This window comes from Cryptomeria japonica, chromosome 5, assembly GCF_030272615.1.
Source record: "Cryptomeria japonica chromosome 5, Sugi_1.0, whole genome shotgun sequence".
Classification (NCBI taxonomy): Eukaryota; Viridiplantae; Streptophyta; class Pinopsida; order Cupressales; family Cupressaceae; genus Cryptomeria; species Cryptomeria japonica.
The window spans coordinates 738,271,200-738,298,884 of NC_081409.1; the positions used below are offsets into that span (position 1 = coordinate 738,271,200).

Consider the following 27,685-nt stretch of genomic DNA (forward strand, 5'->3'; position numbering starts at 1 on the left):
GATGGCTTCCCAGCGGATTTTTACAAGAAGTGTTGGCATATCTTAGGTCAAGATCTTGTGGTAGCTTTGGAATGCTCAAGGAGATCAGGAAGGCTTCTTAAGGAAGTTAACAACACATTCATCGTCCTTATCCCTAAGAAGGAGAATGCAGTAAAGCTGGGTGATTTCAGACCCATCTCACTTTGCAACACAGTTTATAAAATCCTCTCAAAAGTCATGATGAATAGAATGAAGCTCCTCATGGAATCAATCATATCAGAAGAACAAATAGGGTTTGTTGCAAGTCGCTCAATCCTTGATGGAGCCATAATAGCACAAGAAGCAATCCACACTCTTCAAAGTACTAAAAGAATAGGTATGATGATTAAAGTAGATATTCCAAAGGCTTATGATAGTGTAGATTGGCGCTTCCTATTCAAGGTTATGCAAGCCTTTGGTTTTGCAAAGCAGTGGATCGATTGGGTCTTTGAATGCATTTCCACCCCGAAATTTTCAATCTTGGTAAATGGGAAACCAGAAGGCTTTTTTTCCTCCACAAGGGGAATTAGACAAGGAGATCCTATCTCTCCTTTTCTCTACATTATAATGGGGGAGATTTTGGGTAGAACAATAAAAAGAAGCCACATGAACAATCTTTTAGAGAGAATCAAGGTAACCAGAAACTTTTCAATCACACACCAGCAGTTTGCAGACGATAATCTCCTCCTAGGGGCAGCAAAAATCAAAGAGGCTTCCCACCTTAAACAAATTCTAGACACCTTTGGGAAAGCCTCAGGCCAAATAATGAATAAGGACAAATCCAAGGTCTACTTCTTTTCTACCTCTAGACAATTGCAGTCTAAAATACTTTCAATTCTGGATTGCAGTGAAGGATCCCTCCCTTGTATCCATTTGGTAATCTCAATGCACTAGGAATGCTAGATCGTGGGATCCTCTTAAACTAAAAATGGATCAGATTTCAAACTCTTGGAAAGGGAAATGGCTGTCTTGGGCGGGCAGACTTGTTATGATCCAAGCAGTATTAGCAGCCCTGCCCATCTATCTTCTATCCATCCTATCTCTCACAGTAAGTGCAAATGCCTTTCTTATTAAGAAAATGAGGAATTTCTTTTGGCAAAACTCAGAGGAGAAACACATAATAGCTCTAATTGCATGGGAAAAAATAATCAAGCCTAAAGTCCTAGGGGGTTTAGGCCTTAAGGATCTCAAATTGCAAAATAAAGCTCTAGGGGCCAAACTAGTATGGAAATTCATGAGGAATCCTAACATCACATGGGCTAAAATGCTAGCCACTAAATATTTACCAGACCATGAGCCAACCAATCTTCTTCGAGCAAACTCATTTCCCAAGAGCTCTAAAACATGGCATTTTATAATTTCCTACAGAAACCTGATATCAGAACAAATCTCATGGGATATCCGAGATGGAGCTTCAAGCCTCTTTTGGGAAGACTCCTGGGGTGGCTACCCTCCCATAGCTAATTTACTCAACATTCCAACAACAAAAAACTGGCTCAAGCACCACTGGGGTGTCAGAGTTAGAGATTACATGGTTTTCGATGGTTCACTCGGTTCTCAAAGTTGGAAATCGAAATCATTGGAAGGAGTTCCTACTGCAAGGAATGATATAGACCAACTCAAAGAACTATTAAAAGCTAGAAATGTTAATCCGAGAAGAGGGAATGACTCTTTAATTTGGGCTTCTTCCAAAACAGGGCTCTACAATCCTAGAGATGGTTACAGAGTAATGGTTAACAATGCTGCTCAGGATCAACTAGACTTCCCCAAGAAGTTGTTTTGGAGCTCTAAAGTTATCCCTAAGGCAGGGATCTTTGCATGGTTAGCTTATCAAAGGAAGATCTTAACTGTAGAAAAATTCACAAAAATGGGGTTCGCAGGACCCTCTAGGTGCATCATGTGCAAAGCTCAATCAGAGACAGTGGACCATCTACTACTCTCCTGTCCCTTTGTGTTCAAATGTTGGCGATGGCTCTGTGCTAAACTTGGCCTGATCACAGCCCTCCCAAACGACATCAAATCCCTGTTTCAAAGCTGGCCTATCCCAACCAAGGAGCCCACCCTGAGTTCAATCATGGAATTGTCCCCTTCAAGTCTAGTCTGGGAAATATGGAAGGAGAGGAATTGCAGGCTATTTGACAACAAAGCCAGAAGAATAGAAACAATCTTGAACTCAATTGAATCGATTATTGTGGATTCAGTTAACTGCAAGTTAGCCTTCTCTTTGGGTCTGCCGAAAGTCTTCTCATCTTGGGATGAAAGCATAAGGAAAAACTGGCAAGGGATCAGGATTCCCCCCTCTTTTGGGCAAAAAGACAATAGGAGAGAGACTGCTATCTGGTCTCCTCCAAAGCCTGGTTGGATAAAACAAAATTTTGATGGCGCCTCAAGAGGCAACCCGGGCCCTTCAGGCATAGGATATGTAATCAGAGATCACACAGGAGCAATCCTTGTGAAAATGGCAAAGCCGATCCCCCCAGACACAAACAACATAGCAGAGTTCAAAGCTCTACAACTTGGACTTAGAGATTGCATTAACCATGGTTTTAATAATATCTTAGTGGAGGGCGACTCAGAGATTGCAATAAATGCCATCAAGAGGAAAATCACTCCAAATTGGAGACTGCAGGGAATTCTAGAAAGCATAGTCGCAAGCCTGGACAGGATCAACAATTATGAAGCTAAGCATATCTACAGAGAAGCAAACTCAAAGGTAGATGTTCTTTCGAAATTAGCCGCTCAAGGATCCTATCTCCACAGTTGGGATCAGGGGTATCTTCCTGTTTCTCATACAGACCATTGCAATTGATAGGCTAGGGTCCCAGAGGTTCAATCAGATGCAAGAATCCCTTCAGGATCTTGCAGAAGTCTCTTATCATTTTGCTATATGGTTAACATTAAATTTAACCCTGGCGGCTAAGCTTAACGGTCATATCAATTCAAATTTAATCCTACCTTTCTTGGGAGGGTGGGCTTGCAGTTAAGCACGTCATCTAAGCCGTAGTCATGACCTATGCCTTCTCCGACTCTCCTCTTGAGATAGCTGACAAATTGTCAAATCAATTTAAGGTCTGCGTGGCCCGTCCGGGAGAGTTGGCATGACAAGGACAAACATCCTTCGCCACCTTTGCTGGCAAATTTATTGCAAACCCGACCCTCATTATTTGGCTTTAAACAGTGTGCCATCCTTCTTCTTCGCATTTGTTTTCTGCATTCTGTGTTCATTCCCATTTCTCTTCTTTTTTATCTGGGAGTCCATTTCCTCCTCTGTTGATCAGCCTGCATTGCAATCTATGGCGTCCAAGCCCCCTTTTGGTTTCATCATGAGTGTGTATCCCAGACCCACTTGCTGTTTTGGAGCAGACACTCCAATCTCTCTCTCGGTGTCAACGTGTCAAGTCTCTTTCAGGAAAATTACAGACTTAAGGCTCAAGCGCCTCCTCCTCTTCTCGGACTTCCCCCTCATTTTGGCGATGAAGATGATCTTGGGCAGCGGACACCTGAACAGAGATGAATATCCTCAGGACAACACCAGCATTTCCTCAAGGTTCGTTGCCTCCCTGCTAGACCTAAAACTCGCCAAGCAGACAGTTTGGTCCCTCACCAAGAAGCTTTTCCCTGAGGAGGTCACTCAAGAGCTCCAAGAAATTCTAAACAAAGCAATTCATGACTTTGGGGCCCCTCGGCCAAGGGATAGAATCCTCTTCAACGCTCATGGAGAATTAATTAATTATTATCCCTTCCTACTTGACCTGAAAGTGAAAGACCTGGATAGACATAGAGTTTTTGCAGGTTTTGGTCTTGGCTACCTCAAATGGCGATTTCTGGGAGAGAACTCAGATGACCTGGGAAGGGAGGAGGACCTTATTCAGTTTGCTAGACTCAATGGAATTCTGCCTCCGAAGCCAGAAGATGAAAACCCTCATTTGGAATAGGCTCGCAGGGGTCGTGCTTGCAGGGGTCGTCACGGGTCTGGAAATGGCCGTGGTAGAGGTCGCCCACCGAGCAGAGACTGTGGATGCGTGAGGAAGGAGCATCTGTCATCTGAAGCTCAAAAGGAAAATGCAAGCTAGGCCCCTCTAGCTACCTTATGTTTTTTGATTATGTCTCTCGAGCGGTTTTTTGATTACTTCATTATAATCTCTGTTAATAGGGCAGTAAGCTTCTGCCATTTAGACTTTAAGTTCTTGTTTTAAAGGGTTTCCTCAGACTTTCATATGGAATGCTTGCTTGTATTCCTTCTTTTCTAGTAGAAGGAATTTGGATGCATCTTTTTGAACTCTGCTAAAAACTATGGTTCTGTAAATTCTATATATTTTTAATATAATCTGGCTCTGCCTTTACCGATCAAAAAAAATAATTCCCAATACAACAGCAAGAGGCAGGATTATATAGATGAGGGTTTCTTTGAGTTGCATCCTAAGTCAGGCTTGGATTTCCACTGTAGCTTTGAAATTATACTCAATAGTCCACAAAATTGACAGCGTAATGAGCGAAAGTGCTGGTGCCAAAAAAGCTGTGAATATCTCACCCCATAACAACAATTCATATTCATGATGATCTTTCATTTCTTTAGAATTACGGGGTACTGTGATTAGGATGGTTGCATTCAAGAATGCAAGTCCAGTACAGATTATGGAAGTCCCCAAGCTTAAAACTGATAACTTGGCCAATAATGAATGATCTGCAAAAAGCTTTGTTTCTAACCGTTCTCGAAATAACCAGGCAATAACAACTGAGAGCGAGGAAAACATGGCAAGGCTATCAGAGAACAAGAACACTTGAAAAAGGGTTTTAAATACCATTTGAGCAACTCCAGTATGTGGATGGTCAGTTTCACTATCCTTATCATCAATTCCTCCTGGTACAGTAAAAATGGCTGCAAATGTGATGGTGGCAATGAGTGATGCCACCAACGTGTCCACATCCATGATTTTTTCAAATATAGTGCTCTCTTGTTTGAACCCCATTGAATTCAAAGGTCTGGAATTTCCTATTAAACTTCGAGATCCTCTGGCCTCCTCGAAAATCGCTGTGATCTTGTTAAAATGGGATTCATTTTTAAATGCTGAAGGAGCAGCTATGTCAGTTGCTCTAAGTCCTCCATTATTGATGGCATTCACATTTGAAAATCGTAAAAGATATTCTACAAGCTGCACAATAAACAAGGAATATTCATCTTAAGTGTTTTAATAAAAAAATAACATAAATATACCCATTACCAGAATGTTGTCTATGAAAATGTTGTCCTTTTCTTATTAATTTTATATCTCAAATTAAAAAGAAAAATGTAAGTAAAATTTTCAAGTCTTATTAGTTTTCCACAATCTATAATAGTTCTTGTTGTTTCTGGATTTGATTCTGTATTTTTTTCATAAACATTTTAGATCATTTTTTACTCTTTGAACTATCTAAAATCCTGATGATGGATAACAGAATGTAATCAGAATTCGAAAATATTGATGCAAAAAAAACACACAATTGAATTCAAAAACAAGAAGAAGAAGACTATTCAAATTCATAACAGTGGAAAAGGGGAAAAACATATTATGCCACACCTTGGAAAAATAGGGATTTGTTCTTAATTTTCTGAGCACTAAAATGAGCAGCAGCTCTGTGATATGAAGCAGACTATTGTATTGATATGAGCTGCTTCTGGATTCGATTATGTGAGTGTTTTTTTATCAACGTTTCGAATCACACTCCAAAGAGATCATGAGTGTGATCCGAAATGTTGATAAAAAAACACTCACAATCGAATCCAGAAGCAGCTCATATCAATCACATGGATTGTGAAAATCTAATAGCATTAATTTAAACTATTGTATGTGTAGTCACATAAATCTATCCACTTAATTAAATAAATACTAAGTATTCATTTAATTAAGTGGACAGATTTATGTGACTACATTTGCCCCTCTTTGAGACGGTGCAGTTTATCATGTAGTCACATAAATCTGTCCACTTAATTAAATGAATACTTAGTATTTATTTGATTATTTAACCATCAATTAATAATTAATTAAATTAATATTTAATTAATTCATCTTAACCCTATTCTCCTATTAATTAAATAAATTATTCAATTTATTTGATTTAATTCACTTAACCAAATTCAGACCATTAATTAAATAAATAAATCATATTTATTTAATTAAATCTTCTCTCACATTTAAATAAATTAATATTTATTTAAAACCCCCAAAATCCCACCTCTCATATTTAAATAAATAAATCATTTATTTAAAATCACCTTTATCCTCCACCCACTTGCATTTTCCTACAAATACAAGTTGCACAATTATTTTAAATAAATAAATCATTTATTTAAAATCACCTTTATCCTCACCCACTTGAAACCTTTAATGGTTTCCCTTAAAGTATTCAAACTTGATGGCTTTAAAGTCTTCAAACTTGATGGCTTCCTTCTATAATCTTCTTAAGACTTTAATGGTTTTCCTTAAAGTCTTCAAGCCTTTAATGGTTTCCCTCAAAGTCTTCAAGCATTTTAATGCTTTATCTTCATTTTTCTCATTTAAATAAATTAATATTTATTTGAATATTTATCCAAATGCAAATTACACCATTTAATTGAAATAAATGATTTTATTTTAATTGAAAATACCAAAATTTCTCCCACTTGCATTTTCCTACAAAATCCACTTGTATGCCTAAACCCCTTCTAGATTCTTCTAAACCCTTCCTAATTAGCCTAATCCATCCCCTAAATATTGTCACATTCCTAAGCAAATTGGAGTCACTTCTCAAAGACTCCAAAGTCTTTGAAAAGCAATTAATGCTTTGTGTGTTCAACAAATCAAACCCTCAAAGTCTTTGATAACCATTAAAGGCTTTCAACCTTCAACCACTAAATGTCTCAAAGTCTTGGATAACCTTTGAAAGCTTCCAACCTTCAACCACTAAATGGCTCAAAGTCTTTGATAACCATTGAAGGCTTTCAACCTTCAACCACTTAATCCCCAAAGTCTCCAATAACCATTAATGGTTACCTCAAACCCTCCTACATGGTTAAAACATTTGTTTTGACTCAACCTCTACCCAACCCAAAGGTCTCATCAAGCCTTTAATGCTTTGACCATGATTATCTCTTAAACATTTGCACAAAGGTTTATCCTTGGATTAACTCTTAATCCGGTGGGTAATCTTAATTTAGACTTGACCCTTACCTTCTAGATAACCATGAGGTCTTCTCAGGCCTTTAATGCCTCCAACCTCTTCTCTCAACCCAATCCTATGTTGAAACTTGTCACCATTTTATTGGTGCCAATTGTGCACATGGATCCCCAACTTTCAATCCTAACCCTTGTTAAGATTGCTCAATCTTAACCCTTCATTTCCCTATTTCTTCTATAAATAGAACCCTTCTCCTCAAGCAAAAAAGAGAAGCATTTTAGAGTATTGTTGTTATACTGGCATTAGCATAGAGCTTTTTCATAGCATCACTATCTACTCTAGCATAGTATTTAGCTTTTTATTTCATATTTGAAGCTTAGTATTAAATCTCAATCCTCCATAAGCATCCATAGTGCAAAAAGCTGCTGAGAGCTACACTCATTTGGGACTTGGAGAGGAGAGGAACAAGGGAGGAGCAACTATGAGCATCTTGATTAGCTATTTCATTTTATGTTTATATGCTTTCTATTTCATGCTTAATATCTCTCTTGATATGCCTATTTAGGATAATCTTTTGTTGCTAACACTAACGTTTGTTTCTTGTGCTCTTGTGTGTGTTGCCATCAAACAGATTTTCTAATCCTTTTTGCAGAGCATCATTTGGTGAACCCGACGTGAATCCAAACACCAAAAAGATCAACTTTTTTTTTAACCAATAACATGTTTGAATGTTGAAAATGTCACACAGGTTGTGCTTTTGACACTGTTTTGGTGCGTTTGACATTATTTTGGCGCTATTCACTCTGTTTCAGTGCTTTTCCCTTCTCTGTCTTTCCCTTTCTTTTAGTGCGTTTGTGTTAAATAGTGCCTCTGTTCAAACGCAGACTAGCGCTATTGTAACAAAACGTTGTACAAATCACCTTGTAAAAAATTTTTAAAAAAAAAATTAGGCCTGTAGAAGCCCACCAAATAGGCGGATTTTACTAACTATTTTTCTCTTTTGTGCAGATTTAAATTAGATTAAAAAGTAGATTTATATTTTTTACTAACTTGTTTTTTTGAAGTTGGTTTTAAAAATGAATTCACTTTTTATTTTGGTTTAAAATTAACTTCACATTTCAAATTTGGGCTTTTAAAAAAGAATCACACATTTGTTTGGGGCTCTTAAAAAGAATTTCATTGTTCAAAGGTAAAAAGAACCACAAACTTATACAAAAACAACTTTATTTTTTTTGCAAGTTAGGAAACAAACTTCGTTTTGGTGCTTAAAATCAACAAGGCAAATTTTATTTCTTGCATCAAGATAAAACTCACAATCCACACTTCCATTTTTGGTGCAAATAAAATTCACAATCAACTTGTCTCATTTTCAAAGCAATTTTACTTCATGCAAACGTGTTTTTCATTAAGTTGACCAGGATTTTCAAATTCTAGTTTACTCAAACAATTGCCTTTGAAAATTAAAAAGAACACCATGATTGTTGGAGCAACATCTCCAAATAGTTAGATCACATTGCAATGATAGATTAAAAAGAACAAGTGTTTTTCGTGCTTGGCACACTTGTGCAAAGAGTTGGTCGAGTGGTCCTACCTCTAACACACACTATCCTCTCCCTTGGCTCTCGTGGTCCTAGGTGCAAGAGAAAAGTGTTAGTAACACTCAAATTTTATCTTTTTAAGAGAGGCCTGCCAAGGGATCGATACTCTTGGGAACGACCTCGAGCGGTAAATCCTTCGAGCCGCTATAGAAATCAGGTGAGAGCGAAAGCTGTAGCCTTGGGTATAGCTGTTCCTACAGTGTAACTGGCCGAAAGGACAAATGGGCCCCACCACCAGTTACAAGGCTCTTAAGTGAGTCACTGCAGAATGAACTTATGTCCAAAAACATCGAACATGACTAAACACCTTTAAGTAGTAGCCCACCTGTTCTATTGATTGAGGATATTTGAGATATAATTTAGTGCAAGAGCATAGATGGTTTTGCTTCCAAGATACTCACCATACATATTTCCTTGAGTAGAAACATAGCTTTTTGAAAAGTCACTTGTGGCTTGATAAAAGTGGTGACTCCCCCATCATAGGGATCATCTATTTGTTATGCTCGTGCAAGACTTAGTATATCACATCCTTACCTGCCACGACGGGATTCATAAGGTATGTAGTACCAAAGTCGAAGAAATATCAAGATGTGGGCTAAATTTATCACAACTGGCCATTTGACCATAGGGATAAAGAGTGTTTGAAGTGTGTTCGTTTTACAGACCTAGAGCAAATTGAGCCGACTTCAGGCTTTGGAAATACACCTTAAAATACATCTAAAGGAAGGGTCAAAAACAAGTCCAAGAATTGGGTTGATCTAGACCCATACTCATTTGTGCCTTTGAGGCTACAATCTTGTGTTTGTGTGCTTGCTTTGTTTTCTTGTCAAAGAAAAATCAGAAAATCAATCCCAAAAACAAAGTATTCATCCAACATTTGTCAACACAACCAAAAATACCAAAAACAAAGTGCAAACAAACAAAGAGTCAAAAATTTATGACCATTCTTCACATCTTGCGAAAGAAGAAGTGTCATCAGAATATTACCTTGAAAAGAAGACCATTAAGCTCAAAGGCTTTGATCAAAAGGAGGAAATTCTTCTATCTCAATAGACAAATCTTTGTCTCACATAGAGTCTTTCTACATCGCATGCGTCTCTATCTTCAAGGTAAAACAAACGAGTTTGATTCCGAATCATTGAACCGCAGAGCTTTTATGCAATATAGAGCTCTGAGTTATCACAAAAATCAAGGAGGAAAGATTAATCCCAACTTCTTCCCAAACATCTGTATCACCTACAACACAGCTCGAGAAGTGCCACCAACGCCTGAAAGGGAAGAAGTAGAGTTTGTTCCATTTGTAACACAAAGTTTTTATTGAAGTTGAAAACAAAACATCCATCATCTCATTCATACATCATTTTTCCATCATCAATTCATCCCAAAACTCTCAAAACATTAAGAGGTTCTTGTCCCAAGTTCTCTTTTAGATATTGCTTGAAATCAAACACATCACATCACTTTTAGATTTTTTCTACATCTAGGATAAGCTCATCCTAAGAGACACATCTACGCAGGTTAAAACTAGTTCATGAGTGAATCCTCTCATTGCTAGGTAGTCAAAATCTGTAACACATCTCAGATTTCTCTACACCTTATCACATCCAAACTCCTCAAAACAAACAAGCAATTCAAAGAAGGAATTTCGGTTACATCTACCTTAAAGTGCTAGAGATCCCCATACAATACAAATCACCAATCATCAATCTTTCATCAATAACTCATCATCATCTTCAATCAACTTCAACACAAACTTACAAACAAAATGGCTCAAACCCGATCGCGATCAAGGCAACGAGAAATAGAAATTGAGGAAGAAGAAGACAACCTCAATGAATTTCAAGAAGCACTTGGAGGAACTGTAACTGATGAAAACCCAAGTACTCCCACTCCTTCAACAATCGAAAGGGCTCAGCATAACCCTCACTTCAACAGATTATTTGATGAAATATTAAGGAGCAATGCGGATGCTCACTTCTTAAAACTCGCTCAAGAAGGAGCCAAACTCCCCTCGGACTTTGATCTTGCCCAATTAAGACAAGCATCAGAAAGACAAAGTCGCCATGAGGAGGAAAGGGGTAGAAATCACATCAGATATAACATTCCTCGAGGTAACCCACCACCTCCTCCTCCAAATGAAATAGAGATGTTGCGGCAACAAGTCGAGAATCTCGCCCAACAACTTCATAGTGGTGTTAAGACCAATCAATTCTCACTTAACGACATCTGTCCCTATCCTTTTGATAGGAATCTTTAAATGCCACCCTTTCCACGCGGGTTCGAAACACCCAAATTTGAAAAATATAGAGGAAAGGGGGATCCCCGTGATCATGTCCGAGAATTTCATTCCGCTTGTCTTGAAGTGGCTTATGAGGACACATACCTAATGCGCCTTTTTCCCCAAAGCTTGGGAGGAACAACCACATCATGGTTTTCCCGACTTCCAGGTGGCATTAGAACATTTGAGGAACTCATCCAGAAGTTCCTATCTCATTACTCTTATAATATTGAACGCGACATCACCATGGCTGATCTATGCAACACCAAACAAAAACCAGGTGAATTATTCTCAGTATTCCTGCAACGATGGCGCCAAATGTCTAGCAGACGTTCTCTTCAGTTACCTGAACAAGAACTAGTGGAAATTTTCATTTCCAACTTAAACGAAGAAATGGAATTTCACCTGGATGTCAAAGACACAGACTCTTTTAACGATATGATCACCAAGGGTATAAAATGTGAAAGGGCACTCATCAAAAAAGGACTCATCAAAATCTTTAATGAACCAAAAGATGCTCCTCGCCCGCGCTTCAATAGCGATAAACCGAACTTCTGGAACAAGAATAAGAATATCGTCAATGATGGAGTTGTGGATGCCAGGACTGTCCAAAATGCACAACCTATGGTTCAGTTTGCAGGACAAAATCCTCCACCTCAAAATAATACACATGGTCCTCCTAATCAAGGTCGCATCACATCTCAAGATGAACCAAGACCTCGTCCACAAAAACAAAAACGCACTTACACTCCCTTAGGGGAACCCATTGAAACAGTGTTGCGACAACTCCTCTCTCAAAATTTGGTCACTCTACCTAAGCTATCAAACTATGAGCCTCAAGTCAAACCAGCATGGTGGAAAGATACTGAACACTGTGAGTTCCATCAAGGAAGAGGACACAAGACAAGTAATTGTCACCGATTGAAAGATCTCATTCAAGATCTTATTGATCGAGGAGAAATTGAGATTGAAGGACATGATCCAAAAACGACAAATAATGATCACCTGATGTTCAAGAATCCACTTCCATCACAAGATCAAAGGGGTCCTTCCACTTCCAGGCGAGGCACCGATACCACTGACTATACGCAGGCTGCGTATAACTACACTGTAAATCACCTATATGATGCCAGTGAACAAATTGCAACTATAACCTTCAAAAATCCCACCGCAAATTGCAATGTTGTTACGCGTCGTGGCAAAGTTACCATCAAGGCAGCTCCACAAGGCACCACCTCCATCCCAAAGCAGTACAATCTTGTGGAACAATTAGACAAAACCCCTGCGCTTATATCCATCTTGGAGCTTTTGCGTCTGTCACCCTCTCATAAAACAATCTTGGATCAAGCACTCCAAGAGGCGTCAGTCCCTGCAAACCTGAACACGGACCAATTTCAAGCCATGGTTGGAAGTCTAAAGTCATCACCTTGTCTCACTTTTTTCGAAAGTGATAACTCTTCCTTCCAGCAACCTCATAACGCCTCACTCCACATTGAAGGCTTTGTCAACCAACACAGGATCAAGCGAGTCTTGATTGATAATGGAGCAGGCCTAAACATTTGCACACTACAGTTGGTCACAGCATTGGGCTATGCAGTAGAATCAGTGGATCCTTGCAAGAAGATCACCATCAAGGCCTATGATGATGCAGAGCGTTCATCCAAAGGAGCTGTGGTACTACCAATCCGAGTAGGCCCTGTGGTAAAGCACATCATCTGTCAGGTTCTGGACCTTCCTCTGCCATATAATCTATTATTAGGGAGACCTTGGATACATGCCATGCAAGCCGTTCCATCTACCTACCATCAATGTATCAAGTTCCCACATAACGGTGTAGAGATCACAATCCTGGGCGATGCAAATCCCTTTGCATTTTGCCATAATATCAGCCATCAACCAGAGATTACTGTTCCTAATAATAGGGAAGCCATTTCCTCCACATCATATGTAAATCCCGCCTCTCTTGCCAGTTCAAACACTCCTATACCCAAGCAAGAAAAGCTTAAGATGAAAGTCGCAGAGGAAGGTCCTGGAGAATACAACTTAAGTCAGCTCTTTTGTGTGGGACAAATGCCCACTTCTCCTAGAACACATGGTAAACCACAGCAGTTGCTCCAGCAACCACTAATCATGCCAGCATGTGCCTTAACGCCTTTCATCCTTGGAAAGAGTCAAGAGGAAGAAACACAAGATGAGGACCTAGCGGACTGGATCTATAAAGATCCCATCACCACTGACAAACCGCAAGTTACACTTCCTACGGAACAATATGGCAAAGGCCTCCTCATTATGCAAAGAATGGGATATGATGGTCAGAGTGCTTTGGGATACTGCAAACAAGGACGACACGAACCTCTACTACCAGAATTCAAGCCCAAAGGTAATACAGGCCTTGGCTTTGAAAAAGAGATCCTTCCTAAACTCAGATTCAAAGGAAAACCCAGCAAACCATTTTGCCCACCTACTGCAAAGAGGATACCTTTCATAATCAAAGCACCATCAAGAACTATCCCCAGTGCCCCCTCAAGGCTCAAAAATCCACCATCACCAATGTCACTCATCCCATCAAACGAACCAGTAATCCTATCAGCAACACCATTTGTAGCAGCAACTATATTGGAACCCGCAGCAGCATCTATGGCACCAGTAGTTCTAGCAGAAGCCACTGAGTCACCATTACCAATACTTCCAGTGACAAATCCATTAAACCCCATCACAATTCCTGCAGCACCGATCACTACAAGGATACATAAACCAATCACACCTGCCGTGTTTAACTCCAAAGACATCCCAGTATGGTATAGCAATCGGATGCTGGAGAGTGATTCAGAGACCGACTCACATGAGTGGGAATTCGATTCAGTGCAACTTAACACTTCAGATGAGGAAGACACATCACCACCTCCACCCCGCAAAGACATCCCTGTTTACGGAGAAGCACAGATAAAGACCACTTGGGTACCTGAGCTGGAAACATCTTCCACAGACCCTATGTCTCATCCTACGCCTGATTCTGACAGGGAGAGTACCATCAACGACCTTCACCACACTGTCTTAACCCTCACTGATACATCTCCCGCACTTAACTTAATCGATGAAGTAATGCCCATTATCCACCCTGAACTCATTGAATGGAACCAACCAAATCCCCCATGTCTTGACCTCTTCCAGAACGATGAGGCTATCATTGACTTTTTGGAATTAAGGGATAATCTACCAAGCGGGGATCACAAAGCTGGATTCACCATTGAACTTAATAGCGCAGCATACTTCGGGGCGGATGCCAAACCCTTCAGCTGCAAAAATATAACAATAAAACATGGATCTTCCAGTGAAAACCACACTGTGGCACTATTTGATCCGACAAAAGTAAAAAGAAAGAGCGTATCCAATGGTGAAAACCTCTCTGAGGCGCCTGAGGATGAAGGGTTTGACATCCTCCCTGCTAGTACACAACAGGAACGATCAACGATTCTTATCGAGGAAACCAAAGAATACAATGTGGGGACTCCTGAAAATCCTCATATTATACATCTGGCATCCCTTCTCACTCCAGAGGAACAGCCTAAATTTATAGAGTTCTTCCAGAAGCGTCAGATCAACTTTGCATGGTCATATGCAGACATGCCTGGGCTTGATCCTGATTTAGTCATGCATCATCTCACAGTAGCAAAAGGAGCCAAACCTATCAAGCAGAAGCTTCGTAAGATGCATCCTCAGATTGCCGTGCTAGTCAAAACAGAACTCAAGAAACTCCTGGATGTTGGTTTCATTAGACCAATTGATTATGCAGAATGGATCTCCAATATTGTGCCTGTCGGCAAACCAAAAGGGGGCATCCGCATTTGTACTGACTTCAGAGATCTAAATAAGGCATGTCCTAAGGATGACTTTCCCCTACCAAATATTGACATCATAGTGGATCTAACAGCAGGACATGCGATGCTTTCACTCATGGATGGATTTTCAGGATATAATCAAATAAAGATCGCACCAGAAGATCAACATAAGACAGCTTTCACATGTCCATGGGGCACATATTGCTGGAATGTAATGCCTTTTGGTCTAAAGAATGCAGGAGCGACCTATCAAAGAGCAATGACCACCATCTTCCATGACATGATGCATACTATGATGGAAGATTATGTGGATGATTTACTAGCAAAATCACTCACAAGAGAAGGACATCTCCATATCTTAGATCAAATCTTTGATAGACTGGAACAATACCATGTTCGACTCAACCCAAAGAAATGTGTCTTCGGAGTGACCTCCGGGAAGCTTCTAGGATACATTGTCTCAAGCAAAGGCATTGAGGTCGATCCAGCAAAGGTTAAGGCAATCATGGACATGCCACCTCCAAAGAATATCAGTCAGCTAAGAACACTACAAGGACGGCTTCAATCCATCCGCAGATTCATTGCACAATTGGCTGATAAGTGTCACCCATTCACACACCTGCTACACAAGAACATACGCTTCCAATGGGATGACAGATGCCAGCAAGCATTTCAGGCACTTAAAGACTATCTCATGAATCCACCCTTGTTGACGCCACCAGATCCAAGTAGACCGTTGTTACTTTATATCTCAGCAACAAGTACAGCACTAGGTGTGCTACTGGCACAACATAATGAAGAAGGTAAAGAGTGTGCTGTTTACTACATCTCTCGCACATTGGTTGGCTATGAACTCAATTACACACCTATTGAACGAGCTTGCCTAGCAGTAATCCTGGCAGCCACTAAATTGCGGCACTATCTGTTAACACACAAGGTACAACTCATCGCAAAAATTGATCCACTCAAGTATTTACTCAGCAAAGCAGCATTGACAGGTCGCTTAGCCAAATGGGTGATGATTCTAAGTGAATTTGATATTGAGTATGTGGACCGTAAGGCTATCAAAGGGCAAGTTATTGCAGATCAGTTGGCCGATGCACCACTCATAGGCGATCATCCTCTCATTTCCAATTTTCCAGATGAAGAGATATTCATGATCACAGAAGCACAGCCATGGAAACTATATTTTGATGGTTCATACACTAGGCATGGCTCGGGGGCAGGCATTCTGTTTATCACACCTCAAGGTGATAGCATCCCGAAGTCTTACAGGCTCACATTTCCATGCACAAACAACATAGCAGAGTATGAGGCTTTGATCACAGGACTCAGATTAGCCATACAATGGAAATTACAAGAACTACAAGTATATGGCGACTCGCAACTGGTCATTCGACAAGCAACAGATGAATATCAGACCAAAGATGATAAACTCATGCCATATAAGCAAATGGTGGACACTCTAAAGACATCATTTACTACTATGACTTTTGAGCAGATACCAAGAGATCAGAATCGAGCTGCTGACGCTATGGCTACTATCGCATCTCTCCTAGATCTTCCACAGAATTCAACACGCTACGAGTTCTTGGTAGAACAGCTTTGGATTCCCGCTTATGATATCCCCGAATCCGAAATGATATGTCGCCTTGTCGGTTCTAAATCCCCATGGTATGGTGAGTTCTACACCTATCTTCGCGATCATACCCCTCCTCCCAACCAATCGAATAACCAACGAAAAACCTTCATTCGCCAAACTGCTCGATATACCATTATTGCCGAAACCCTATACCGACGTAGTCTTGATGGTACTCTCCTTTGATGTCTGGAACAAGATGAGATAACAAAGGCTTTGGAAGAGGTACATGAAGGAATTTGCGGGACTCACTCAAGTGGTCCATCACTAGCCAAGAAACTCATGCGAGCTGGATACTATTGGCCATCTATGGAAAAGGATTCCTACTACTTTGTCAGGAAATGCAAGAAATGTCAAGTTCATGGCGACCTGATACATGCACCAGCACAGGAACTACAACCAATCACAACACCATGGCCTTTTTGTCAATGGGGCCTTGACCTTGTGGGTAAAATCCATCCATCTTCATCCAATGGCCATAAATTCATTATTACCGCCACCGAATATTTCACCAAGTGGATCGAAGCTGTTCCACTTACCCAAGTCACCGGCAAGCAGATCGCCTCATTCATCCTCAACTACATCATCTGCCGGTATGGTGTACCCATGTCCATCGTCACAGATAACGGTCTTCCTTTTAAAAATCAGGATGTCCGTGAACTTTGTGAGAAATTTCATATCCAACACCGCTTTTCCACTCCCTATTACCCACAAGGCAATGGTCAGGCCGAAGCATCCAATAAAAACATATTGAGGATCCTAAAGAAGACAGTCAATGATGCCGGCCGTGATTGGCATGTTCAATTGAATCCAGCGCTATGGGCATATCGAACTAGCATTCGGACCCCTACAGGTGCAACTCCTTATTCATTGGTCTATGGTGCTGAAGCTATCTTACCTATTGAGGTCGAGATACCATCCTTACGAGTTTCATTGCACAATCTCATCGATGATGAAGCATACAGAGTATCTCGTCTTCAGGACTTAGAGTTACTAGATGAGAAGCGACAAGCTGCATACAATCACCTCAAAGCCTATCAGCAGCGCATGAGTAAAAGCTACAATCACCGAGTTAGATCTCGTACATTTGAGGTAGGTGATCTTGTTCTTCGCAAAAATCCTCGCAACCAACCAAATAGAGAACATCAAGGCAAGTTTGAATCAAATTGGCTCGGCCCATATGTTGTCACTGCTGTATTCGGGTCCGGGGCATATCAGTTGGCTACATCAGAAGGAGAACCGCTTGCAGATCCAATCAACAGCATGCACCTCAAAAGGTTTTATACCTAAGGTGTATAGAGCATCAGGCTCCACTGCACATCAGAAAATACCAAAAACATTCAGAAAATGTCCTGAAGAAAATACAAAAACATTCACAAAAGTAAAGAAAAAAATCATGCATCCAAACGGTGAACAACCACTCCGGTGGCACCTTGGGTAAGTGCGATGGTGAAAACCTGGCAAACAGGCGCCACTCGTAAAGGCAATGGCTCCAGTATCTTTCAGGCTCATTGCGATCACATTCATGCACACATACATCCATCCATCCAAACCATGGCTTGTTATTTGATCTGCAATTAAGAAAATACTCCATGCGTCTAGCATCCCACCTTTTCATAGTCAGGTCTACAAACTGGGGGCAATACCCTTACCCTTGTGAAGGAAGTGGATTCTACATTGTCTCATATGATTCATTACGCTCTTCATTCAGGCAATCATCAGAAAATATCAAAAACATTAAAAAAATGACTCTCAAAATACCAAAAACATTCAAAATTGTTTCACAAAATCCAAAAAACATCGGAAAACCCATCAAAAATCACACAAAAACATGGCAACACCTTGTACATATTTATCCGATCAGATACAAAATAAACATTGACAAAATACTCACACAATGACCATTTACCAATCAAACCACACAATCGACATTAACAAATCCAAACCTGTCTTTAAACAAGGATGCATCCTTCCTTACCAAAACAAAGACAAGATGACGTTTTCTTTGACAAGAAAATTATGTTAAGCTATCAAATACTTGGTTGATTTGTGAGTACAATCGTTCGTTTATCTATATCGGGATCTTTCAGCATTGTTTTGTATCATTTGCGCATTATTTCCGATGAAGTTCTGGGGCATGTACTAATGGTGTCTACGTGGGAAGTTCACTAGGCTATGTGATCTTATGCCAAATGCAATCATAGATCACTACGGCTTGCTGACTACAGCGTATACCTCGACCATATGAGCATGAACCATTACCAAGGATCCATATTCTTTTATTCTTTATGTATATACTGTTTGTTTGCAGGTACAATGCTCATTCTTTGGTTCCTCCTCATCCAATTTGGATAAAGGTTTTATCTCTTATTACGGTATGCACTTGTCTCAGGATATGATCAGCCTAAGATCAAGGAGGACGTTCCAAGTCATGCATGAAAGGAGATAATCCTTATCTGTTCCGCAAGCAATACTCAGGTCAACTTGATCCATTATATCAAGTTGCTTGTATTAACTTGCTATATCAAAATCCATGTAAGAAATACTCTGGTCATCTTGAATCTTTATGTCAAGTTGCTTGTATTTTCTTACAACATTTTAAAGCTCAATGATGAAAAATAAAGCACCATGGATCGTCATTCCATCTCATTTGTATATATTGCATTTCGTTGCATTCCACCCATCCATACATTCATAATAGCTACATATCATGCATACGTAGTCATAATAATGCATACTCTATTTTACTCATCTTCTTCCATAGGACTCGATCCTAGTCCTCCATATCTTCTATCTAACATCAAATCCCCCCTCACCCTCCCTATCTTGATCATCAACATCATCCTAATCCCTTCATCGCTTCCCATCCTCACTCATCCACAAAATTAAGCCAGTTACTCTATCTACACAGATACATCGACTCCCACACACCTAGACTATCAACAGATACTCTGATCAAGTATCTTCGGGTCTCAACAGGTAATCGATTATGGTAATCCTAGACTACATCAGGCATTTATCATAATGACCTAGTCTCAACGGGGCTGCCATGATTCCCCACAACCATCCATCACATGCACACACTATCAATTGATCAACCAATCAAACACAATCCAACGGACAATTACATCAATTGTCTACGTCTCAATGAGTATTTTGCTTCATATACCTTGACTTCATCGGGCAATTACATCAATTGTCTAAGTCACATCAGGTCACTTTGATTCACTTACTCAGACTTTATCATGTCCAAGCGACCAACTGACATCAACTGTCACGCTTTGACTTGACCGGGGCAATTAAACCGATTGCACCAGATTGTCCAAACAATTTTGATCAATTGTATAGCATCAATCCAAACCTCACACTACATCTGCTATGTATCTCTTGCATGACCTCAGGGTACTCGCTGGCTTGTTGTTTCTTCATATTCACTCCATTTTCTCCCATTCTTTCATCATTAGTTCTAATTTCTTCTATTCTACCACCCCTCCACTTTTCATTCTTTTTCGAGAGATCGCCCGATTTTTTAAAAAAAAACAAAAAAACATTCGGCCCATCTCTCGAGGGGGCATACCACCCATTAAATTTACATTTTATGGGGAATTTCTTCACACCTATTTTTCTTTCTTTGAAACGACGCGATAAACTGCACCGTCTCAAAGAGGGGCAAATGTAGTCACATAAATCTGTCCACTTAATTAAATGAATACTTAGTATTTATTTGATTATTTAACCATCAATTAATAATTAATTAAATTAATATTTAATTAATTCATCTTAACCCTATTCTCCTATTAATTAAATAAATTATTCAATTTATTTGATTTAATTCACTTAACCAAATTCAGACCATTAATTAAATAAATAAATCATATTTATTTAATTAAATCTTCTCTCACATTTAAATAAATTAATATTTATTTAAAACCCCCAAAATCCCACCTCTCACATTTAAATAAATAAATCATTTATTTAAAATCACCTTTATCCTCCACCCACTTGCATTTTCCTACAAATACAAGTTGCACAATTATTTTAAATAAATAAATCATTTATTTAAAATCACCTTTATCCTCACCCACTTGAAACCTTTAATGGTTTCCCTTAAAGTATTCAAACTTGATGGCTTTAAAGTCTTCAAACTTGATGGCTTCGTTCTATAATCTTCTTAAGACTTTAATGGTTTTCCTTAAAGTCTTCAAGCCTTTAATGGTTTCCCTCAAAGTCTTCAAGCATTTTAATGCTTTATCTTCATTTTTCTCATTTAAATAAATTAATATTTATTTGAATATTTATCCAAATGCAAATTACACCATTTAATTGAAATAAATGATTTTATTTTAATTGAAAATACCAAAATTTCTCCCACTTGCATTTTCCTACAAAATCCACTTGTATGCCTAAACCCCTTCTAGATTCTTCTAAACCCTTCCTAATTAGCCTAATCCATCCCCTAAATATTGTCACATTCCTAAGCAAATTGGAGTCACTTCTCAAAGACTCCAAAGTCTTTGAAAAGCAATTAATGCTTTGTGTGTTCAACAAATCAAACCCTCAAAGTCTTTGATAACCATTAAAGGCTTTCAACCTTCAACCACTAAATGTCTCAAAGTCTTGGATAACCTTTGAAAGCTTCCAACCTTCAACCACTAAATGGCTCAAAGTCTTTGATAACCATTGAAGGCTTTCAACCTTCAACCACTTAATCGCCAAAGTCTCCAATAACCATTAATGGTTACCTCAAACCCTCCTACATGGTTAAAACATTTGTTTTGACTCAACCTCTACCCAACCCAAAGGTCTCATCAAGCCTTTAATGCTTTGACCATGATTATCTCTTAAACATTTGCACAAAGGTTTATCCTTGGATTAACTCTTAATCCGGTGGGTAATCTTAATTTAGACTTGACCCTTACCTTCTAGATAACCATGAGGTCTTCTCAGGCCTTTAATGCCTCCAACCTCTTCTCTCAACCCAATCCTATGTTGAAACTTGTCACCATTTTATTGGTGCCAATTGTGCACATGGATCCCCAACTTTCAATCCTAACCCTTGTTAAGATTGCTCAATCTTAACCCTTCATTTCCCTATTTCTTCTATAAATAGAACCCTTCTCCTCAAGCAAAAAAGAGAAGCATTTTAGAGTATTGTTGTTATACTGGCATTAGCATAGAGCTTTTTCATAGCATCACTATCTACTCTAGCATAGTATTTAGCTTTTCATTTCATATTTGAAGCTTAGTATTAAATCTCAATCCTCCATAAGCATCCATAGTGCAAAAAGCTGCTGAGAGCTACACACATTTGGGACTTGGAGAGGAGAGGAACAAGGGAGGAGCAACTATGAGCATCTTGATTAGCTATTTCATTTTATGTTTATATGCTTTCTATTTCATGCTTAATATCTCTCTTGATATGCCTGTTTAGGATAATCTTTTGTTGCTAACACTAACGTTTGTTTCTTGTGCTCTTGTGTGTGTTGCCATCAAACAGATTTTCTAATCCTTTTTGCAGAGCATCAGTATATTTTTTTAAAGAATAGGGAGATATAAACATCAGTTTTTGGTTCAATCTTTGGCTTTATCTCTATTAGTATTTGCTTTTATTTGTTCTTAAAGTCTCTGTTTCAGTCCCCTGCCTCTTGCCTTCACGAAAATGGAGGGAGGATGGGATGAAAGAAGCTGCTGAATTAAATGCTTACACAAATGAAAGATATGAAGAGGATAGAAGATAGCGGGAGAGGGAAAAAAATTACGGAGGAGAGTAATGGGAATAGTTGGGATTAGACTCCAAGAAGCTGCTAGTCAAGTGTAACAATGTGTTCTTAGAAATGTCTAGGTCATTAGAAAATAAAAATATCGAATTCATAATGGTTGAAAAGGAAAAAAATCTAAATATATATAATTCCCAACCTCTGGATCCCCTCCATTGATGATAGCCAAGTGTAGCACTGTATTTTCAGAGATGTCTCGGTCATATCTCACTAGTTCTGCCATTTCTTCTATCTTGTCTCGAGGGAGCAGCTTCTTCACTATCGTTCTACAGCAAAGTGTAGAGCAGTTTTAAGGTCTCTACTACGAATTTCGGTACAATATGGTATTTCTGACAGCAATTTATCCATTATCTCTTGATCACCCTTGATTGCTGCTAAATGTACTGCACACCTTCCAAACTTATCCTTCTTTGTCATTAATCCCTTGTCAAACCAATTCATACAAAATCTCCAACTTAGACTTTTGTTTGCAATGAGACTCAAAATATTTGCATTCCCCCCATGAACAGCAGAATGCAATGGAATGGCACCGTGAATATCAGGAATAATCATAATGAGCTGCAAAATGTTGCAGAAATTAGGCTACTCAAGTATCAACTCTACCATCTCTGCAACAGATTAATATTAAAATCAATAGATGGAAAATACAGGCCAGCAAACAAAGATAAAAAAGGGGAAAGGAAAGATTAAAGTCAATAAAGTTAAGATCATAGTTATTGAGGTTAGGAAGGATGCTTGACATGTAAAAAAGAAGACTTCCAAACTTCAAAAAAAAAATTTAGACCGGCCCCAAAAACACTTGGTACAAATTGAAACTAAAAAATTTTAAAAAAATTTTAAGATAATTATATAATGACTACAAAATACCATTTGTTCGAGCCACTATTTTAAAACAACTCTAGAATCTACGATTGACAGATTAATGATTAAATCAACTATACTACCATTAAACCAGACATACTGCTGTAATAACAGCATATAGAATGCTCTCTCATAACACAGTTTCAAGAGTAGAAATAAAGCTAGAGTGACATGTTACAACCATTACAAGGAGAAACATAATGTGAACAAATGTACCATGTCTAATAAAGCTAGGGTACTCTACACTCAAAAGAAAGAGTGGTATCAGGATTGCATAAAATACATCAAAAAGGGGGAATCCCAGAATAGATTTGAAGGTAAGGGTTACCTGAATGCCCTTCATAAGTAGCAATGTGAAGGCAAGTTTGGTGGTTCTCCGTTGGCCAGAGAATGATATATACTGGTGTGGTTTTAACCAAAAGCTTCACCGCTTCCACATGACCGTGCTCTGAAGCTATTAACAGAGCTGACTCTCCAAAACGATTGCGTTTAGCGGCTGCACATTTGTTGTGGTGAAGAAGAGTAGTAATTATCTCAGCATTTCCCCGCTTAGCAGCTTCGTGCAGCGGCGTATTGCGATCGGCATTGCGAGTTCCAAACATACGACAAGCTTTCACATTTTGAAGAATCCATTTAACCAGCTTCGAATGGCCTTCCCTCGCAGCGATGTGCAGGACAGTATTGCCTTCAAAAGTAAGTTCCTTCAGTTGTCGAGGGTTTTGCCCGTGCAAATTTTTAAAATAGCATCAAGGTCGCCATTTTTGACAGCAGTATAAACCGCACGATTCATCTTGGTCTAGGGCGCATCTGAGTCTTCTCTGTCTTTGCAATTTAACTGTAAATATGTAAATCATTACCCACTTTGGCCTTAAAGCCACAGTAACTTAGTGCAGAAATTTTCGGCTACTCTTAGGCATATTCTGTATACGCCACATTATTTTCGTTTTCTATTTGTGAGGGCCCGATGTTGAGAATGTGATAGATAAATTTCTGTAGAATTAAGTAGGACTGACATTTGAGTTTGACTGTTCAACACAAAGTAGGACTGACATTTGTGTTTTACTGTTCAACTCAGAAATGTGGTTTAGAAAACTAGATTCCACAGTCCAATGGCTGACAGTAAAAATGGACCTGATGTAGGCTTCTTTATAGTTCTAATATATCTCTTTGCAGGTGGCCTTTAGGGACGCGTCTATTCTGGTTTCAGAATGGCAGTACAAATTGGTTAACACTAGTCGTGTGCTTCACACCGTCGATTTTGTAATAAACAGCTGTGATTGACTAATACGTCGCTATCATGCTGTACGAAAGGTCTGTTTTGGAACCAGAATAGCTGCGGTCTGGCCTTTATTATACATGTGAAGATTGTGGAAATGCTTGCCAGTAAAAATTGATTTGACATAGACTTCTTTAATAGCTTTAATATATTTCTTTGCTGGTGGCCTTCAGTACAGATCTGAAGATCGAGGGGTATTGTTTTGGGCTTAACTTTTTATTAAATTTATTCAAAATTTTTACTTAAAAAGTATGTCATATCTGTAATTGAATGTGTAAGTTTATATATTTGCAAGATTTTGTGGCGTTTATAATTAGAAATGGTAGTTTAATCTTGTATCAAATTTATTTAGGGCTCGCCCTACGTTTGCTTTGTCTTGGACATACCCCACCAATAATTAGACCATCCAACTTCATTTATGGGATATCTCATTTCCTATTTGATGTGGTAATTTACTTTTCCATCAAATTCATGTCTTCTTTAATTAGACCATCCAACCTCATTTATGGGATATCTCATTTTCTATTTGATGTGGTAATTTACTTTTCCATCAAATTCATGTCTTCTTTAGTTTTTTCTAAAGATCTTTGGATGCTTGTGCATTTACATATAAGGGTGGCATTGTGGCATTCTTCTTGTACCTAACATAGTTTTCTTCATCCCGCTGAATAAGTTGAGTTGTGTGGCAATGACCTGAACATCTTCTCATCTCTTGTATGAGATTTTGTGTTGAACAAGCTCTCACAACGATGTGCAGGGTATTTGCCTTCAAAGGTATCTCTCACAGAAGTCATGAATCAGAGCATGGAAAACTGAAGGATCTATGTTGGTCTACCACCCATTTAAGTCTTCTGCGTCTTTGCAATTTATCACGATGGATTATAATTTTTTAGCTCATTTCCAAAGGCAAGGACTTGCTGCAGCATTTTACATCTACTCTTGGGCAGATTTTGTACTATACAGTACGTAAAAGCTACGCCTTCTGTGAGGGACTGATGTTGAGAATAGGCGATAGGATTGCTGATTCATCGCAAAACTAATTGGGTCTGATGTTTAAGTTTACATAGTTTTCCAAGCGGTAGCCCTCAATTATTTTTACGACATAAGAGCAGCAACACATGGAGGGTTTAAATGTTGGTGGCATAATGCTATTTCTCAATGTGCTAAATTTTTAGGAGCATATGGTAGGAGACTAGCATGACAGCATAAGTGTAAAGAAATATTCCTTAAAGGAAAATTAGTAAACATCAAAAATTTGTTGAATGCTAATCTTAATATACAATCTTCCATTGTTTCTTTGGAATTTCAACTTTGCAAACTTGATATCTATAAGGGTCAAGGTGCTAAAATAAAGGCCAAGCTTCATTGGGTTAAGGAGACAAAGGATCCAAGTATTTCTTTAATTTTTTAACTACAAACATAAAAAGGAGTTTATTGGGGTGATTCAAGATGGCTTAGCCCGAGTCTTTCATACTAATCTTGTAGATATTAAGAATGTATTTCAAAAAAATTATGAGAACCTATTCAAAGAAGAATCATATTGACAAGACATACAAGTTGTTCTAAAAGAAATTGTTAAAGATCATATTCTTAAGAAGGTAGACTTTGAATATAGTTGATCCTTAGATCATGATCTTTCTATAGAAGAATAAGAACATGCAGTCTTTTCAATGTCCTATAATAAGAGCGTAGTGGTTGATGGCCTCTCTATTGAGTTTTATTAAACAATGTGGCCACACATTAAAGAAGATTTTTCTCTACTTTATTTGGAAGCTTTGGAGCAAGGTTCGTTAGGGCCTAATATTAATAAAAGTTGTATAACACTAATTCCAAAGGGAAGAATGAAACATTTTTTTTTTGATAGCGTTTAATTACCTTACTTAATACTTCTTATAAAATCATTGCAAAAGAAATAACTACAAGAATAAAACCTGTGGCAATAATGATAGTAAGGCTCAAACAAACGGGGTTCCTTGGTGAAAGGTTTATTCTTGGTAATCTCATGTTGGCCTAGAAAACCATTGAATGGGTTCACCAATCAGGACGAAATGTTCATCTTATCAAGCTTGACTTTGATAAAGCCTATGACAAGATGTGTTGGAGCTTTATCCTTAAGATGTTACAATGGCTAGGTTTTGGGCCCAAATTATGCAAACATGTCCAAATGTTATTTACTAATGCTAATTCTCAGCTGGTTATAAACAAATCTAGGACTAATCCATTTTCTTTACAATGATCTATTGGGTAATTTTATCCATTGTCACCTTTCCTCTGTGTTCTTGTTGTTGATGCCTTGGGTTATCTGTTGCAAAAATGCAACCAAATGAACTTGATTAAGGGTGTATCTATTTCAAATAATGTGGTGATTATTAACTCACGTTTTATTGATGATAGTATGCTCTTCATTCAAAACACTGAGGAGAAAATTAAGAATGTGATGGAGATTCACAATTTCTACTACTCTATCTCTGGTTCAAAGTTGGTACATCATAAAACTGAGTTTCTTATGGTGTGTCCCGATCCATCTCCTCATTGGATCACTAAGGAATGGAAATAGATTAAACATGGTCAAATTTCCTAATACATGGGAATCCCCTTTGGGCTTGGAGTTTCTCTTTCTGACATGTGGAGTTGGTACCTCAATAAGTTGAAAAATAAACTTAACACTTGGAGCAACAAATATTTGTCTTTAGCTAGCAAGATCGAAGTTGCGAATCAAATTTTTCCAGCTTCTCATGTGTATTATTCATCTTGTTGGATGCTTGTTAATAAATACTATGATTCTTTGATTAAAATATTCCTAAACTTTTTATGGGCTAATTGGAATGGTTTTGCTAGGTTCAAATCTACTTTATGGCTACATTGCATTGAACAAAAAACTGAAGGTGGATTAGGCTTATTAAATCCCAAGACTCAAGGGGTCTGGTTATTAGGAAAATGGATTATAAAAGTTAAATGCGTAGGGATGAACCATGGAAATATCTAGTTGGACATCACATTGTTATGGCTTCTTGTAAAAAGAAATGGCAGTTAGTTAATTGGTTGGACAAAAGTTTATCGACTCTATTTTTTAATATCAAAGCTTCTTTTCCTTTACAATTAGTTTGGAAAGCTTGGCAACATGCTTGTAAATGTTTAAATTGGAAAAGTAATTCTTTACAACATGGTTTTAGTTTTGTAACATCATCTATTTGATGGAACAAGTTGGTTCAACATCATGGCCAACCTTTACTTGTTGCCTAAGTTCCAAGACAAACTCTTTATC

At 38.5% G+C, this 27,685-nt stretch overlaps 2 protein-coding genes across 3 annotated transcripts; both read right to left on the reverse strand.

The window, feature by feature from the left end:
- Positions 1–4,442: 4,442 nt before the first annotated feature.
- Positions 4,443–22,700, reverse strand: LOC131028782 (ankyrin repeat-containing protein ITN1-like). The gene is made up of 3 exons (XM_057959130.2): positions 22,675–22,700; positions 22,423–22,549; positions 4,443–5,171 (listed from the first exon to the last, which is right to left on the reverse strand). The coding sequence occupies exons 1-3, from the start codon at positions 22,698–22,700 to the stop codon at positions 4,443–4,445; spliced, it is 882 nt and encodes a 293-aa protein (XP_057815113.1).
- LOC131028776 (putative E3 ubiquitin-protein ligase XBAT31) lies at positions 22,208–24,241 on the reverse strand. Of its 2 annotated transcripts, none has more exons than XM_057959127.2 (2): positions 23,473–24,241; positions 22,208–22,841 (listed from the first exon to the last, which is right to left on the reverse strand). In XM_057959127.2, the coding sequence occupies exons 1-2, from the start codon at positions 23,744–23,746 to the stop codon at positions 22,822–22,824; spliced, it is 294 nt and encodes a 97-aa protein (XP_057815110.1). In that variant the 5' UTR covers positions 23,747–24,241; the 3' UTR covers positions 22,208–22,821. The 2 variants fall into 2 exon arrangements, with proteins under 2 accessions (XP_057815110.1, XP_057815109.1); XM_057959126.2 differs by having other exon boundaries at positions 22,209–22,891.
- Between the last annotated feature and the right edge of the window lie 3,444 nt (positions 24,242–27,685).